General features: G+C 39.5%; 3 protein-coding genes across 3 annotated transcripts; all 3 read left to right on the top strand.

Annotated features, from left to right (window-relative positions):
• The first annotated feature begins 2,776 nt into the window (after positions 1–2,776).
• On the top strand, positions 2,777–3,768 carry LOC121269180 (heat shock protein beta-11-like). The gene has a single exon (XM_041173705.1). It carries the CDS (start codon positions 2,917–2,919, stop codon positions 3,574–3,576), a length of 660 nt encoding a protein of 219 aa, XP_041029639.1. The 5' UTR covers positions 2,777–2,916; the 3' UTR covers positions 3,577–3,768.
• Positions 3,769–6,427: 2,659 nt separating this feature from the next.
• On the top strand, positions 6,428–8,661 carry LOC121269181 (heat shock protein beta-11-like). Its single transcript, XM_041173706.1, has one exon. It carries the CDS (start codon positions 6,579–6,581, stop codon positions 7,236–7,238), a length of 660 nt encoding a protein of 219 aa, XP_041029640.1. The 5' UTR covers positions 6,428–6,578; the 3' UTR covers positions 7,239–8,661.
• A 974-nt stretch (positions 8,662–9,635) lies between these two features.
• LOC121269182 (heat shock protein 30C-like) lies at positions 9,636–10,540 on the top strand. Its single transcript, XM_041173708.1, has one exon. The coding sequence runs from the start codon at positions 9,685–9,687 to the stop codon at positions 10,342–10,344; it is 660 nt and encodes a 219-aa protein (XP_041029642.1). The 5' UTR covers positions 9,636–9,684; the 3' UTR covers positions 10,345–10,540.
• Positions 10,541–13,069: the final 2,529 nt, after the last annotated feature.

Genomic DNA, 13,069 nt, shown 5'->3' with positions numbered 1-13,069 from the left:
TTGTTAAATTCTATGTGTGTACTGTACTTTTATAAACAATCATGTGGATTATTTTTATCAATGCATTTGGTACAATAAATACTTTGGAAATAATAGTGATGATTCAGCCTTTTCGCCTCGTAGAAAGAAATGATTATGACACAACTGAAAAGCTAGACACTTAACTCCTGTATTCTCAGTGAGGAAAAACACACATGAACTCAGTCCATGAACAATATGTCAAAGTATTGCAAGACCGAGTGCACCAACATCTCTGTATTATCCTGCAGCCTCACAATGAGCAGCAACATTTTTCTTTTATTCGTTCATGTGTGGAACAGGCCACAATGTGTACACAGTTGCTGGTCAGGCCAACATTTATCACTCATCCCTAGTTGCCTTTGTTCAGAGGGAATTTAAAAGCCAACCACATTGCTATGGGTTTGGAGTCACATGTAGGCCAGGTAAAGACAGCAGATTGAATTCCCTAAAGGACATTAGTGAATAAGTTGGGGTTTTACGACAATGGTTTCGAGGTCACTATTAGACTCTTAATTCCAAATTTTTATTGAAAGCAAATTCCACCACCTGCTGCAGTGGAATTCAAACCCAGGTCCCCAGAGAATTGCACTGTGTCTCTGGATTGCAAGTCCAGCAACAATAGCACCACACCATCTCCTCACTCTTGTGCTCCAGCTTGTCTTCCAACACAGAGAGAACTAAGTCCAGTAATCCATATATCAAACTATTGCACAGACCCAGTGCACCAAATCTCTGTATGACCCTGCAGCCTCACAATGAGCAGCATCAACAGCTTGTCTTCCAACACAGACACCAGACTGGGCACCACTCAATCACTGGATGATGCAAACCTCTTTCATTGTGGTTACCTGTTCAGTTTAAATAACTGAGAGGAAAAGCAAAGTTACTTGCATTGTAAGCAACTTATATAAACTCTCAGTGAAATAATATTACTGATCCTGTACCCCTGAATATAAGAACATAAAGAGTTGGAACAGGTGTCGGCCATTCTGCCCCTTGAGCCTCCTTCACCTTTCAATTAGGTCATGACTGATCTGATTGTGGCCTAAGCTCCACTTTACAACCAGCCCCCCATAACACTTGACTCCATTGTCAATCAAAGGGTTTAGGCCATTCAGCCTCTCAAGCCTCCTTTGCCATTCAATTAGATCAATGTTTATCTAATTCTGGCCGGAATTCCACCTTCCTGTCTTCCCCGTCCATAACCATTGACTCCACTGTCAATCAAAAATCTGTCTAACAGCCTTGAATATTCTCAATGGCACAGCTCTACTGCTCACTGTGGAAGAGAGTTCCAATCGCTAACGTCCCTCTGAGAGATGAAATGTCTCTGCATCTCCATCATAAATGGCAGACCTCTTATTTTTAAAGTGACTCCTAATTTTTTATGTCCCCACGACGGGGAACATCCCCTCAGCTTCTACCCTATCAAGCCCAAAAGAATCTTACACGTTTCGATAAGGGACCTGTATCTTACTGTATCAGTATGGTGCGTAATATTTCTTGAAGTGCCAGATAGAAGTTATATTCCTGCTTCAAATTTACTCTATGATACTGGTGGACAAACAGCTCGTGTGTTTATTTTGATGCTGGGCATTGGGAAACATCAACAATCGTATCACAGGTTGTGGAATATATGGGCAATGGCACAGCTTATTTATTAGTTAAGATGTTAAATGGTGTAAAAATGTAAATCCAGTCTATGAACTTATACTGAACCTGGAATCTATTTGATCGTAATGCTGCCAATACTCACCTGAGAATAAAGATTTATGTTGCAGTTCATCTCTTGCGAGTGATGGAAACTGTCATTTACCAATTTAGGAAGTTATGATGTTGGGAACTCTGCAACAACATTAATAGGCTGGACCTTAATATTCATCAATTTAATATAAAACAATAGAAAATTAAAACATTGCTACATTTTATCAACAATGTGTTGTCAATGTTGATGTTTTCAGTGAAGAGACCAGAGGGAAGATGAGCAGTTTTCATTTGTGTTGTTTTTTGTTGCTGGAATGGAAGAAGTGAAAGGCTAGATTCAATGGCAACTATCAAAATGGAAAAGGATATATATCTGCAACGAAATAATTTGCAGAGTTTTGGCAAAAGAGCAGGGGAGTCGAGAGTAAGTGGATAGCATTTTCAAAGACCTGACTTAGATGTGGTGGATCGAATGGCCTCATTATGAGCTCGAATATTCTGGACCTCTCAATACTTCATTATTAATTTTCTACATTTGCAAATCTTATATCAAAGTAAATAATGAACAACATGCTTTAGTAATAATGAAGTACACAGCAGCTTTATATGTAATTATTCTGTTATTAAACCTATATAATTAAGATTAGAACAGAACTATTGCCTCAATCTGAACTTCACTTTTACAAAACTGATTTGAATTTCACTCTTTTTCATTGATAGATGTCGCTTCAACATCTCAGAAATCAATGAAAACAGCAAAACTCAAAAGAAAAAGACCGAATCCTCATTCTCTCATAATATCTGATCAAAGTTCATTCAGTGAAACGCACCTTATTCTCAAAAAATCTCGTGTTTATACTTGCTCTGCCTTCTGTGAGGCTGTCAATCATTAACAATGCTTCTCCCATCTGTCCCTCACTGGCTGAGTACATTCCAGAAGTCTCTGAAATGGCTCCAGTGGGTGTCACTGAGCCGAGTCATTCTTGATCAAAGCAAGGCTGGGATGAGTCGTCATTTATTTTCAGCTCACGTGTCATAAACCCAGCAAAGTTTAGTTCATTCTGGAAATGTCTGGGTTTCTGGGAGTAGAATATATAAGGTGTGCGTTCTGAGTGCTGCAGCAGATCAGAGACTGAAGACTGGGAGTTCACATCAGTTGGTTTGAGAGAAGTGAGAGAAGAGGCAGAGACAATGCTGAGCTGTCGGTCTTTCCACACTTCACGTCTGTGCCAGCAGCCTGTGTACACATTGTGGCCTGTTCCATACAGGGTCTGTGAGCCGCTTGAATGCAACACATGGAAACAGGTAAAAGAAGCGAGAAAGAGCATGAACTTCATGGAGCGAGTTCTTGAGGTGCTGACAAAAGAATTTTGGGAGGAAAAAGCAAGAAATCAGGACAACAGACCTGATGGTAATGAAGAAGGCAAAAGACTATCAGAGGACAAGGAGGGAGATGGCTTTTCTCAGTCCCTGGATGTCCAGCGATTCTCCCCAGAAGAACTGAATGTGACAGTACTTGGAAGAAAAGTGCTGGTGACAGGAAAACACGAGAAGAAAAGTGATGATGGCAGTGGCTCTTCCAGCTACAAATATGAAGAGTTCAGGAGAGAATTTCAGCTGCCAGAAGATGTCGATGCTGAAGCTCTTAACTGCTGTTTGTCACAGGACGGTCAGTTAAAGGTTCAAGCCCCACGCCTGGCACTGCCAGCTATGAATGAACGAATTGTGCCCATCAACATCACCTCGGATACAACAGCCAGTCCCCGGCTAAATCCTGGCCAAGAGGCACAGAAACTGGAGAGTGGAAAATATGAGAGGAAAGATGAGGAGCAAGTAAAAACGGACAATTAAATCTCATTTACAGACATCTTTTGTAAGGTGTAAGAATTCTATACGTGCACAACTGATTTTCTGAGACCATGATATGAAGGCATAGTGCTAAAATTAATTGTTAAGTTCTATGTGTGTACTGTACTTTTATAAACAATCATGTGGATTATTTTTATCTATGCATTTGGTACAATAAATACTTTGGAAATAATAGTGATGATTCAGCCTTTTCCTCTCATAGAAAGAAACGATTATGACACAACTGAAAAGCTAGACACTTAACTCCTGTATTCTCAGTGAGGAAAAACACACATGAACTCAGTCCATGAACAATATGTCAAAGTATTGCACAGACCGAGTGCACCAACATCTCTGTATTATCCTGCAGCCTCACAATGAACAGCAACATTTTTCTTTTTTTCGTTCATGGAATGTGGGTGTTGCTGGTCAGGCCAACATTTATTACTCATCCCTAGTTGCCTTTGTTCAGAGGGCATTTAAAACACAACCACATTGCCATGGGTTTGGAGTCACATGTAGGCCAGGTAAACACAGCAATTGAATTCCCTAAAGGACATTAGAGAATAATTTGGGGTTTTACAGCAATGGTTTCAAGGTCACCATTAGACTATTAATTCCAAGTTTTTATTGAAATCACATTCCACCACCTGCTGCAGTGGGATTCAAACCCAGGTCCCCAGAGAATTGCACTGTGTCTCTGGATTGCAATTCCAGCAACAATAGCACCACACCATCTCCTCACTCTTGTGCTCCAGCTTGTCTTCCAACACAAAGAGAACTAAGTCCAGTAATCCATATATCAAATTATTGCACAGACCCAGTGCACCAAATCTCTGTGTGACCCTGCAGCCTCACAATGAGCAGCAACAACAGCTTGTCTTCCAACGCAGACAGCAGACTGGGCACCACTCAATCACTGGATGATGCAAACCTCTTTCATTGTGGTTACCCGTTTAATCTAAATAACTGAGGGGAATAGCAAAGTTACTTGCATTGTAAGCAACTTATATAAACTCTCAGTGAAATAATATTACTGATCCTGTACCCCTGAATATAAGAACATAAAGAGTTGGAACAGGTGTCGGCCATTCTGCCCCTTGAGCATCCTTCACCTTTCAATTAGGTCATGATTGATCTGATTGTGGCCTAAGCTCCACTTTACAACCTGCCCCCCATAACACTTGACTCCATTGTCAATCAAAGGGTTTAGGCCATTCAGCCCCTCAAGCCTCCTTTGCCATTCAATTAGATCAATGTTTACCTAAGTCTGGCCAGAATTCCACCTTCCTGTCTTCCCCACTCATAACCATTGACTCCACAGACAAACAAAAATCTGTCTAACAACCTTGAATATTCTCAAAGACCCAGTTCTACTGCTCACTGTGGAACAGAGTTCCAATCGCTAACGTCCCTCTGAGAGATGAAATGTCTCTGCATCTCCATCATAAATGGCAGACCTCTTATTTTTAAAGTGCCTCCTAATGTTTTATGTCCCCATGAAGGGTAACATCCTCTCAGCATCTACACTGTCAATCTCCAAAGAATCTTACACGTTTCGATAAGGGACCTGTATCTTACTGCATCAGTATGGTGCGTAATATTTCTTGCAGTGCCAGATAGAAGTTAAATTCCTGCTTCAAATTTACTCAATGATACTGCTGGACAAACAGCTCGTGTGTTTATTTTGATGCTGGGCATTGGGAAAAATCAACAATTGTATCACAGGTTATGGAATACATGGGCAATGCCAGAGCTTTTTTATTAGTTAAGATGTTAAATAGTGCTATAATGTAAATCGAGTCAATGAATTTATACTGAACCTGGAATCTCTTTGATCGTAATGCTGCCAATACTCACCTGAGAATAAAGATTTATGTTGCAGTTCATAGGAGACTCTTGTGAGTGATGGAAACTGTCATATACCATTTTAGGAAGTTATGATGTTGGGAACTCTGCAACAACATTAATAGGGTGGGCCTTCATATTCATCAATTTAATATAAAACAATAGAAAATTAAAACATTGCTACATTTTATCAATAATGCGTTGTCAATGTTGATGTGATCGGTGAAGAGACCAGAGGGAAGATGCGTAGTTTTCATTTGTGTTGTTTTTTGTTACTGGAATGGAAGAAGTGAAAGGGTAGATTCAATGGCAACTATCAAAATGGAAACGGATATATATCTGCAACGAAATAGTTTGCAGAGTTTGCGCTAAAGAGCAGGGGAGTCGGGAATAAGTGGATAGCACTTTCAAAGACCTGACATAGATGTGGTGGAGCAAATGGCCTCATTTTGAGCTGAGAGATTCTGGACCTGTCAATAATTCATTATTAATTTTCTACATTTGCAAATTTTATATCAAAGTAAATAATGGACAATATGCTTTAGTAATAATGATGGACACAGCAGCTTTATATGTAATTATTCTGTTTTTAAACCTATATTATTAGGACTAGAACGGAACTATTGCCTCAATCTGAACTTCACATATACAAAACTGATTTGAATTTCACTCTTTTTCATTGATAGATGTCGCTTCAACATCTCAGAAATCAATGAAAACAGCAAAACTCGAAAGAAAAAGACCAAGTCCTCGTTCTCTCATAATACCTGTTCAAAGTTCATTCAGTTAAACGCATCTTATTCTCAAAAAATCTCGTGTTTACACTTGCTCTGTCTTCTGTGAGGCTGTCAATCATTAACAATGCTCCTCCCATCTGTCCCTCAGTGGCTGAGTACATTCCAGAAGTCTCTGGAATGGCTCCAGTGGGTGTCACTGAGCTGAGTCATTCTTGTTTAAAGCAAGGCTTGGATGAGACGTCATTTATTTACAGCTCACGTGTCATAAACCCAGCAAAGTTTAGTTCATTCTGGAAATGTCTGTGTTTCTGGGAGTAGAATATATAAGGTGTGTGTTCTGATTGCTGCAGCAGATCAGAGACTGAAGACTGGGAGATCACATCAGTCAGTTTGAGAGAAGTGAGAGAAGAGGCAGAGACAATGCTGAGCTGTCGGGCTTTCCACCCTTCACGTCTGTGTCAGCAGCCTGTGTACACATTCTGGCCTGTTCCACACAGGGTCTGTGAGCCGCTTGAATGCAACACGTGGAAACAGGTGGAAGAAGCGAGAAAGAGCATGAACTTCATGGAGCGTGTTCTTGAGCAGCTGGCAAAAGAATTTTGGGAGGAAAAAGCAAGAAATCAGGACAACAAACCTGATGATAATGAAGAAGGTAGAAGACAACCAGAGGACAAGGAGGGAGATGGCTTTTCTCTGTCCCTGGATGTCCAGCGTTTCTCCCCAGAAGAACTGAAGGTGAAAGTACTTGGAAGAAAAGTGCTGGTGATAGGGAAACACGAGAAGAAAAGTGATGATGGCAATGGCTCTTCCAGCTACAAATATGAAGAGTTCAGGAAAGAATTTCAGCTGCCAGAAGATGTCGATGCTGAAGCTGTTAACTGCTGTTTGTCACAGGACGGTCGGTTAAAGGTTCAAGCCCCATGCCTGGCACTGCCAGCTGTGAATGAACAAACCCTGCCCGTCAACATCACCTTGGATACAACAACCAGTCCCCGACTAAATCCTGGCCAAGAGGCACAGAAACTGGAGAGTGGGAATGATGCGAAGAAAAGTGAGGAGGAAGTAAAAATGGACAATTAAAACTCATTTACTACGATCTTCTGTAAGATCTAAGAATTCTTCATTTGCAGAAATGAATTTCTGAGACCATGTTATGAAGGCATAATCTGAAAATGAATTGTTAAATGGTATTTCTGTACTGCACTGTTAACAGCATTCATGTGGATTTTTTTATATAGATATGTACTTGGAAAAATAATTACTTTTGAAAATAATATTGATGATTCAGCTTTTTTCCTTCATATAAAGAAACTAATACGACATAACTGAAAAACTAGTCACTTAGTTCCTGTATTCTCAGTGAAGAAAAACACATTTTAGTTTGGATTCCCCTAAAACCCAGAGCAAAAATTCCCTATTGCAAGATCTGCCTGAAATTGAACTCAGTTCGTTAAAAAAATATATCAAACTTTTGCCAGGATCCAGTGAACAAAATCTCTGTATTACCCTGCAACCTCACAATGAGCAGAAGCAACAGCTTATCTTCCAACACAGACACCAGACTGGACACCAGTCATTTATTGGATGGTGGAATCCTCTTCCTTTGGGGTTACCTGTTTGATATAAGTAACTGGGAGGAAAATCAAAGTTGCTTGCATTCTAAGCAGCTTTTATAAAGTTTGTGTGAAATAATATTACTGAACCTGTACTATTGAACATAAGAACATAAAGAATGGGAGCAGGCACAGGCCATTCGGCCCCTCAAGCCTCCTGCACCATTCAATTACATCATGGTTTACCTAATTCTGGCTGTAATTCCACCTTTCTCTCTGCCCCCCCCGCAACACTTGACTCTATTGTCAATCCAAAATCCATCTAACAGCCTTGAATATACTCAAAGACCCAGCTCTACTGCTCACTGTGGAAAGAGTTCCAATCACAAATGTCCCTCTAAGAAATTTCTCTGTATCTCCACCTTAAATGCCAGACTCCTTAGTTTTAAAGTGCTCCCAAGATCCTAATTTCCTCCCAAGGGGGATCATCCTCTCAGCCTCTATCCTGTCAAGCCTCAAAGAATCTTATACGTTTCAGTAAGGGATCTGTATCTTACTGGGTCAGTGTGATGTGTAATATTTCTTGCAATGTCAGTCAGCAGTTATATTCCTTCAGCAAATTTAGTGGATTATGCTGATGGAGAAATAGCTCATGTGTTTAGGTTGATGCTGGGCAGTGGGAAACATCAACAATCGTATCACAGTTTGTGGAATACATGAGCAATGCCACAGCTTATTCATTGGTCAAAATGTTAAATGGTGTAAAAATGTAAATTCTGACCATGAACATATACTGAACCTGGAATCCATTTGATCGTAATGCTGCCAAAACACACCTGAGAATAAGGATTTATGTTGCTGTTCATATGACACTCTTGTGTGTGATGGAAACTGTCATTTACCAATTTAGGAAGTTATGATGTTCGGAGGTCTGCAACAACATTAATAGACTGGGCCTTTATATTCATCAATTTAATATAAAACAATAGAAAATTAAAACAATGCTATATTTTATCAATAATGTGTTGTCAATCTTGATGTTTTCAGTGACGAGACCAGAGGGAAAATGAGCAGTTTTCATTTGTGTTGTTTTTTGTTACTGGAATAGAAGAAGTGAAAGGGTAGATTCAATGGCAACTTTCAAAATGGAAAAGGATATATACCTGCAATACGTTGCTGAGTTTAGGTGAAAGAGCCTAATTGGATAGCACTTTCAAAGAGCTGACACAGGTGTGGTGGACCGAATGGCCTCATTTTCAGCTGAGAGATTCTAGATTTGTTGGTAATTTATTATTAATTTTCTATTTTTTCAAATCATATATCAAAACACACAACGGACAACAGGTTTTATTTTGAGGTGCACAGCAACTTTATTTATAACAATTCCATTTCTAAATATATACTGTCGACAGTATAACGGACTATGCCTCCCTCTGGAATCAGAACTTCACTTCACCTAATCCAAACTGATTTGAACTTCATTCCTTCTCATTCTGCTCAATATCGCTTTAGTATCTTAAAAATCATTGAAAAGAACTAAACTAGAAAGCTGAAGACCGACACTTCTTTATCTCATGATATTAGTTTCTATTTCATTAAGCTAAACACATCTGGTTTTCCATAAAATTCACTTTCTTGTACTTGCTATACCTGATGCTAGGCTGTCAGTCACTAACATTGCTCCTCCCATCTGTCCCTCACTGGCTGAGTACATTCCAGAAGTCTCTGGAACGGCTCCAGTGGGTGTCACTGGGTCAAGTCATTCTTGATTAAAGCAAGGCTGGGATGAGACGTCATTTTTTTTCAGCTCCCCTGTCATGAACCCATCAAAGTTTAGTTCATTCTGGAAACGTCTGGGTTTCTGGGAGTAGAATATATAAGGTGTGTGTTCTGAGTGCTGCAGCAGATCAGAGACTGAAGACTGGGAGTTCACATCAGTCGGTTTGAGAGAAGTGGGAGAAGAGGCAGAGACAATGCTGAGATGTCGGGTTTTCCACCTTTTACATCTGTGCCAGCAGCCTGTGTACACATTGTGGCCTGTTCCACACAGGGTCTGTGAGCCGCTTGAATGCAACACGTGGAAACAGGTGGAAGAAGCGAAAAAGAGCATGAACTTCATGGAGCGAGTTCTTGAGGAGCTGGCAAAAGAATTTTGGGAGGAAAAACTAAGAAATCAGAATAACAAACCTGATGATAATGAAAATGGTAAAAGACAACCAGAGGACAAGGAGGGAGATGGCTTTTCTCTGTCCCTGGATGTCCAGCGATTCTCCCCAGAAGAACTGAATGTGAAAGCACTTGGAAGAAAAGTGCTGGTGACAGGAAAACACGAGAAGAAAAGTGATGATGGCAGCGGCTCTTCCAGCTACAAATATGAAGAGTTCAGGAGAGAATTTCAGCTGCCAGAAGATGTCGATGCTGAAGCTCTTAACTGCAGTTTGTCACAGGACGGTCGGTTAAAGGTTCAAGCCCCATGCCTGGCACTGCCAGCTATGAATGAACAAACCGTGCCCGTCAACATCACCTCGGATACAACAACCAGTCCCCGGCTAAATCCTGGCCAAGAGGCACAGAACATGGAGAGTGTGAATGATGCGAAGAAAAGTGAGGAGGAAGTAAAAATGGACAATTAAAACTCATTTACTACGATCTTCTGTAAGATCTAAGAATTCTTTATGTGCAGAGATGAATTTCTGAGACCATGTTATGAAGGCATAATCTGAAAATGAATTGTTAAATGGTATTTCTGTACTGTACTGTGAACAGCATTCATGTGGATTTTTTTATATAGATTTGTACTTGGAAAAATAAATACTTTTGAAAATAATAGTGATGATTCAGCTTTTTTCATTCGTATAAAGAAACTAATATGACATAACTGAAAAACTAGACACTTAGTTCCTGTATTCTCAGTGAAGAAAAACATATTTTAGTTTGGATTCCCTAAAACCCAGAGGAAGAATTCCCTATGTCAAGATCTGCCTGAAATTGAACTCAGTTCATTAAAAAAATATATCAAATTATTGCCAGGACCCAGTGCACCAAATCTCTGTCTTACCCTGCAGCCTCACACTGAGCAGCAACAACAGCTTATCTTCCAACACAGACACCAGACTGGACACCAGTCATTTATTGGATGGTGGAATCCGCTTTCATTGGGGTTACCTGTTTGATATAAATAACTGGGAGGAAAATCAAAGTTGCTTGCATTGTAAGCAGCTTTTATAAAGTTTGTGCGAAATAATATTACTGAACCTGTACTATTGAACATAAGAACACAAAGAATGGGAGCAGGCACAGGCCATTCGGCCCCTCAAGCCTCCTGCACCATTCAATTACATCACGGTTTACCTAATTCTGGCTGTAATTCCACCTTCCTCTCTGTCCCCATAACACTTGACTCTATTGTCAATCCAAAATCCAAGATCTAAGAATTCTTTATGTGCAGAAATGAATTTCTGAGACCATTTTATGACATTGGGGGTTACCTTTAATTTACTCAAAGACCCAGCTCTACTGCTCACTGTGGAAAGAGTTCCAATCACAAATGTTCCTCTGAGAAATTTCTCTGTATGTCCACCTAAAATGCAAGACTCCTTATTTTTAAAGCGCGACCAAGATCCTGATTTCCTCCCAAGGGGGATCATCCTCTCAGCCTCTATCCTGTCAAGCCTCAAAAAATCTTACACATTTCAATAAGGGATCTGTATCTTACTGGGTCAGTGTGATGCGTAATATTTCTTGCAATGTCCATCAGCAGTTATATTTCTTCAGCAAATTTAGTGGATTATGCTGATGGAGAAATAGCTCATGTGTTTAGGTTGATGCTGGGCAGTGGGAAACATTAACAATCGTATCACAGGTTGTGGAATACATGAGCAATGCCACAGCTTATTTATTAGTCAAAATGTTAAATGGTGTAAAAATGTAAATTCTGACCATGAACATATACTGGACCTGGAATCTATTTGATTGTAATGCTGCCAATACTCACCTGAGAATAAAGATTTATGTTGCAGTTCATAGGAGACTCTTGTGAGTGATGGAAACTGTCATTTACCAATTTAGGAAGTTATGATGTTGGGAACTCTGCAACAACATTAATAGGGTGGGCCTTCATTTTCATCAATTTAACATAATACAATAGAAAATTAAAACATTGCTACATTTTATCAATAATGTGTTGTCAATGTTGATGTTTTCAGTGAAGAGACCAGAGGGAAGATGAGCAGTTTTCATTTGTGTTGTTTTTTGTTACTGGAATGGAAGAAGTGAAAGGGTAGATTCAATGGCAACTTTCAAAATGGAAAAGGATATATACCTGCAATAAGTTGCTGAGTTTAGGTGAAACAGCCTAATTGGATAGCACTTTCAAAGAGCTGACACAGGAATGGTGGACTGAATGGCCTCAGTTTCAGCTGAGAGATTCTAGATCTGTTGGTAATTTATTATTAATTTTCTATATTTGCAAATCATATATCAACACACACAACGGACAACAGGATTTACTTTGACGTGCTCGGCAGCTTTATTTATAACAATAGCATTTCGAAATATATACTGTCGACAGTATAAGGGACTATGCCTCCCACTGGAATCTGAACTTCACTTCACCTAATCCAAACTGATTTGAATTTCATTCCTTCTCATTCTGCTCAATATCACTTTAGTATCTTAAAAATCATTGAAAAGAACTAAACTCGAAAGCTGAAGACCGACTCCTCTTTCTCTCATGATATTAGTTTCTATTTCATTAAGCTAAACACATCTGGTTTTCCATAAAACTCACTTTCTTGTACTTGACATACCTGCTGCAAGGCTGTCAGTCACTAACATTGTTCCTCCCATCTATTCCCTCACTGGCTGAGTTAATTCCAGAAGTCTCGGGAATGGCTCCAGTGGGTGTCACTGAGTCGAGTCATTCTTGAGGCACAGAAACTGGAGAATGTGAATGATGCGAAGAAAAGTGAGGAGGAAGTAAAAATGGACAATTAAAACTCATTTACTACGATCTTCTGTAAGATCTAAGAATTCTTTATGTGCAGAAATGAATTTCTGAGACCATGTTATGAAGGCATAATCTGAAAATGAATTGTTAAATGGTATTTCTGTACTGCACTGTTAGCAGCATTCATGTGGATTTTTTTATATAGATATGTACTTGGAAAAATAAATACTTTTGAAAATAATAGTGATGATTCAGCTTTTTTCCTTCGTATAAAGAAACTAAAATGACATAACTGAAAAACTAGACACTTAGTTCCTGTATTCTCAGTGAAGAAAAACACATTTTAGTTTGGATTCCCCTAAAACCCAGAGGAAGAATTCTATATGTCAAGATCTGCCTGAAATTGAACT

The sequence above is a fragment of the Carcharodon carcharias genome, chromosome 23, assembly GCF_017639515.1.
Source record: "Carcharodon carcharias isolate sCarCar2 chromosome 23, sCarCar2.pri, whole genome shotgun sequence".
In the NCBI taxonomy this organism is placed as follows: Eukaryota; Metazoa; Chordata; class Chondrichthyes; order Lamniformes; family Lamnidae; genus Carcharodon; species Carcharodon carcharias.
This window is presented reverse-complemented; position numbering and strand designations above follow the sequence as displayed.

What these genes read in the sequence shown, in the direction of transcription:
- LOC121269180 (XM_041173705.1), top strand. Translation starts at nt 2,917, where the DNA reads ATGCTGAGCTGTCGGTCTTTCCACACTTCACGTCTGTGCCAGCAGCCT.
- LOC121269181 (XM_041173706.1), top strand. Translation starts at nt 6,579, where the DNA reads ATGCTGAGCTGTCGGGCTTTCCACCCTTCACGTCTGTGTCAGCAGCCT.
- LOC121269182 (XM_041173708.1), top strand. Translation starts at nt 9,685, where the DNA reads ATGCTGAGATGTCGGGTTTTCCACCTTTTACATCTGTGCCAGCAGCCT.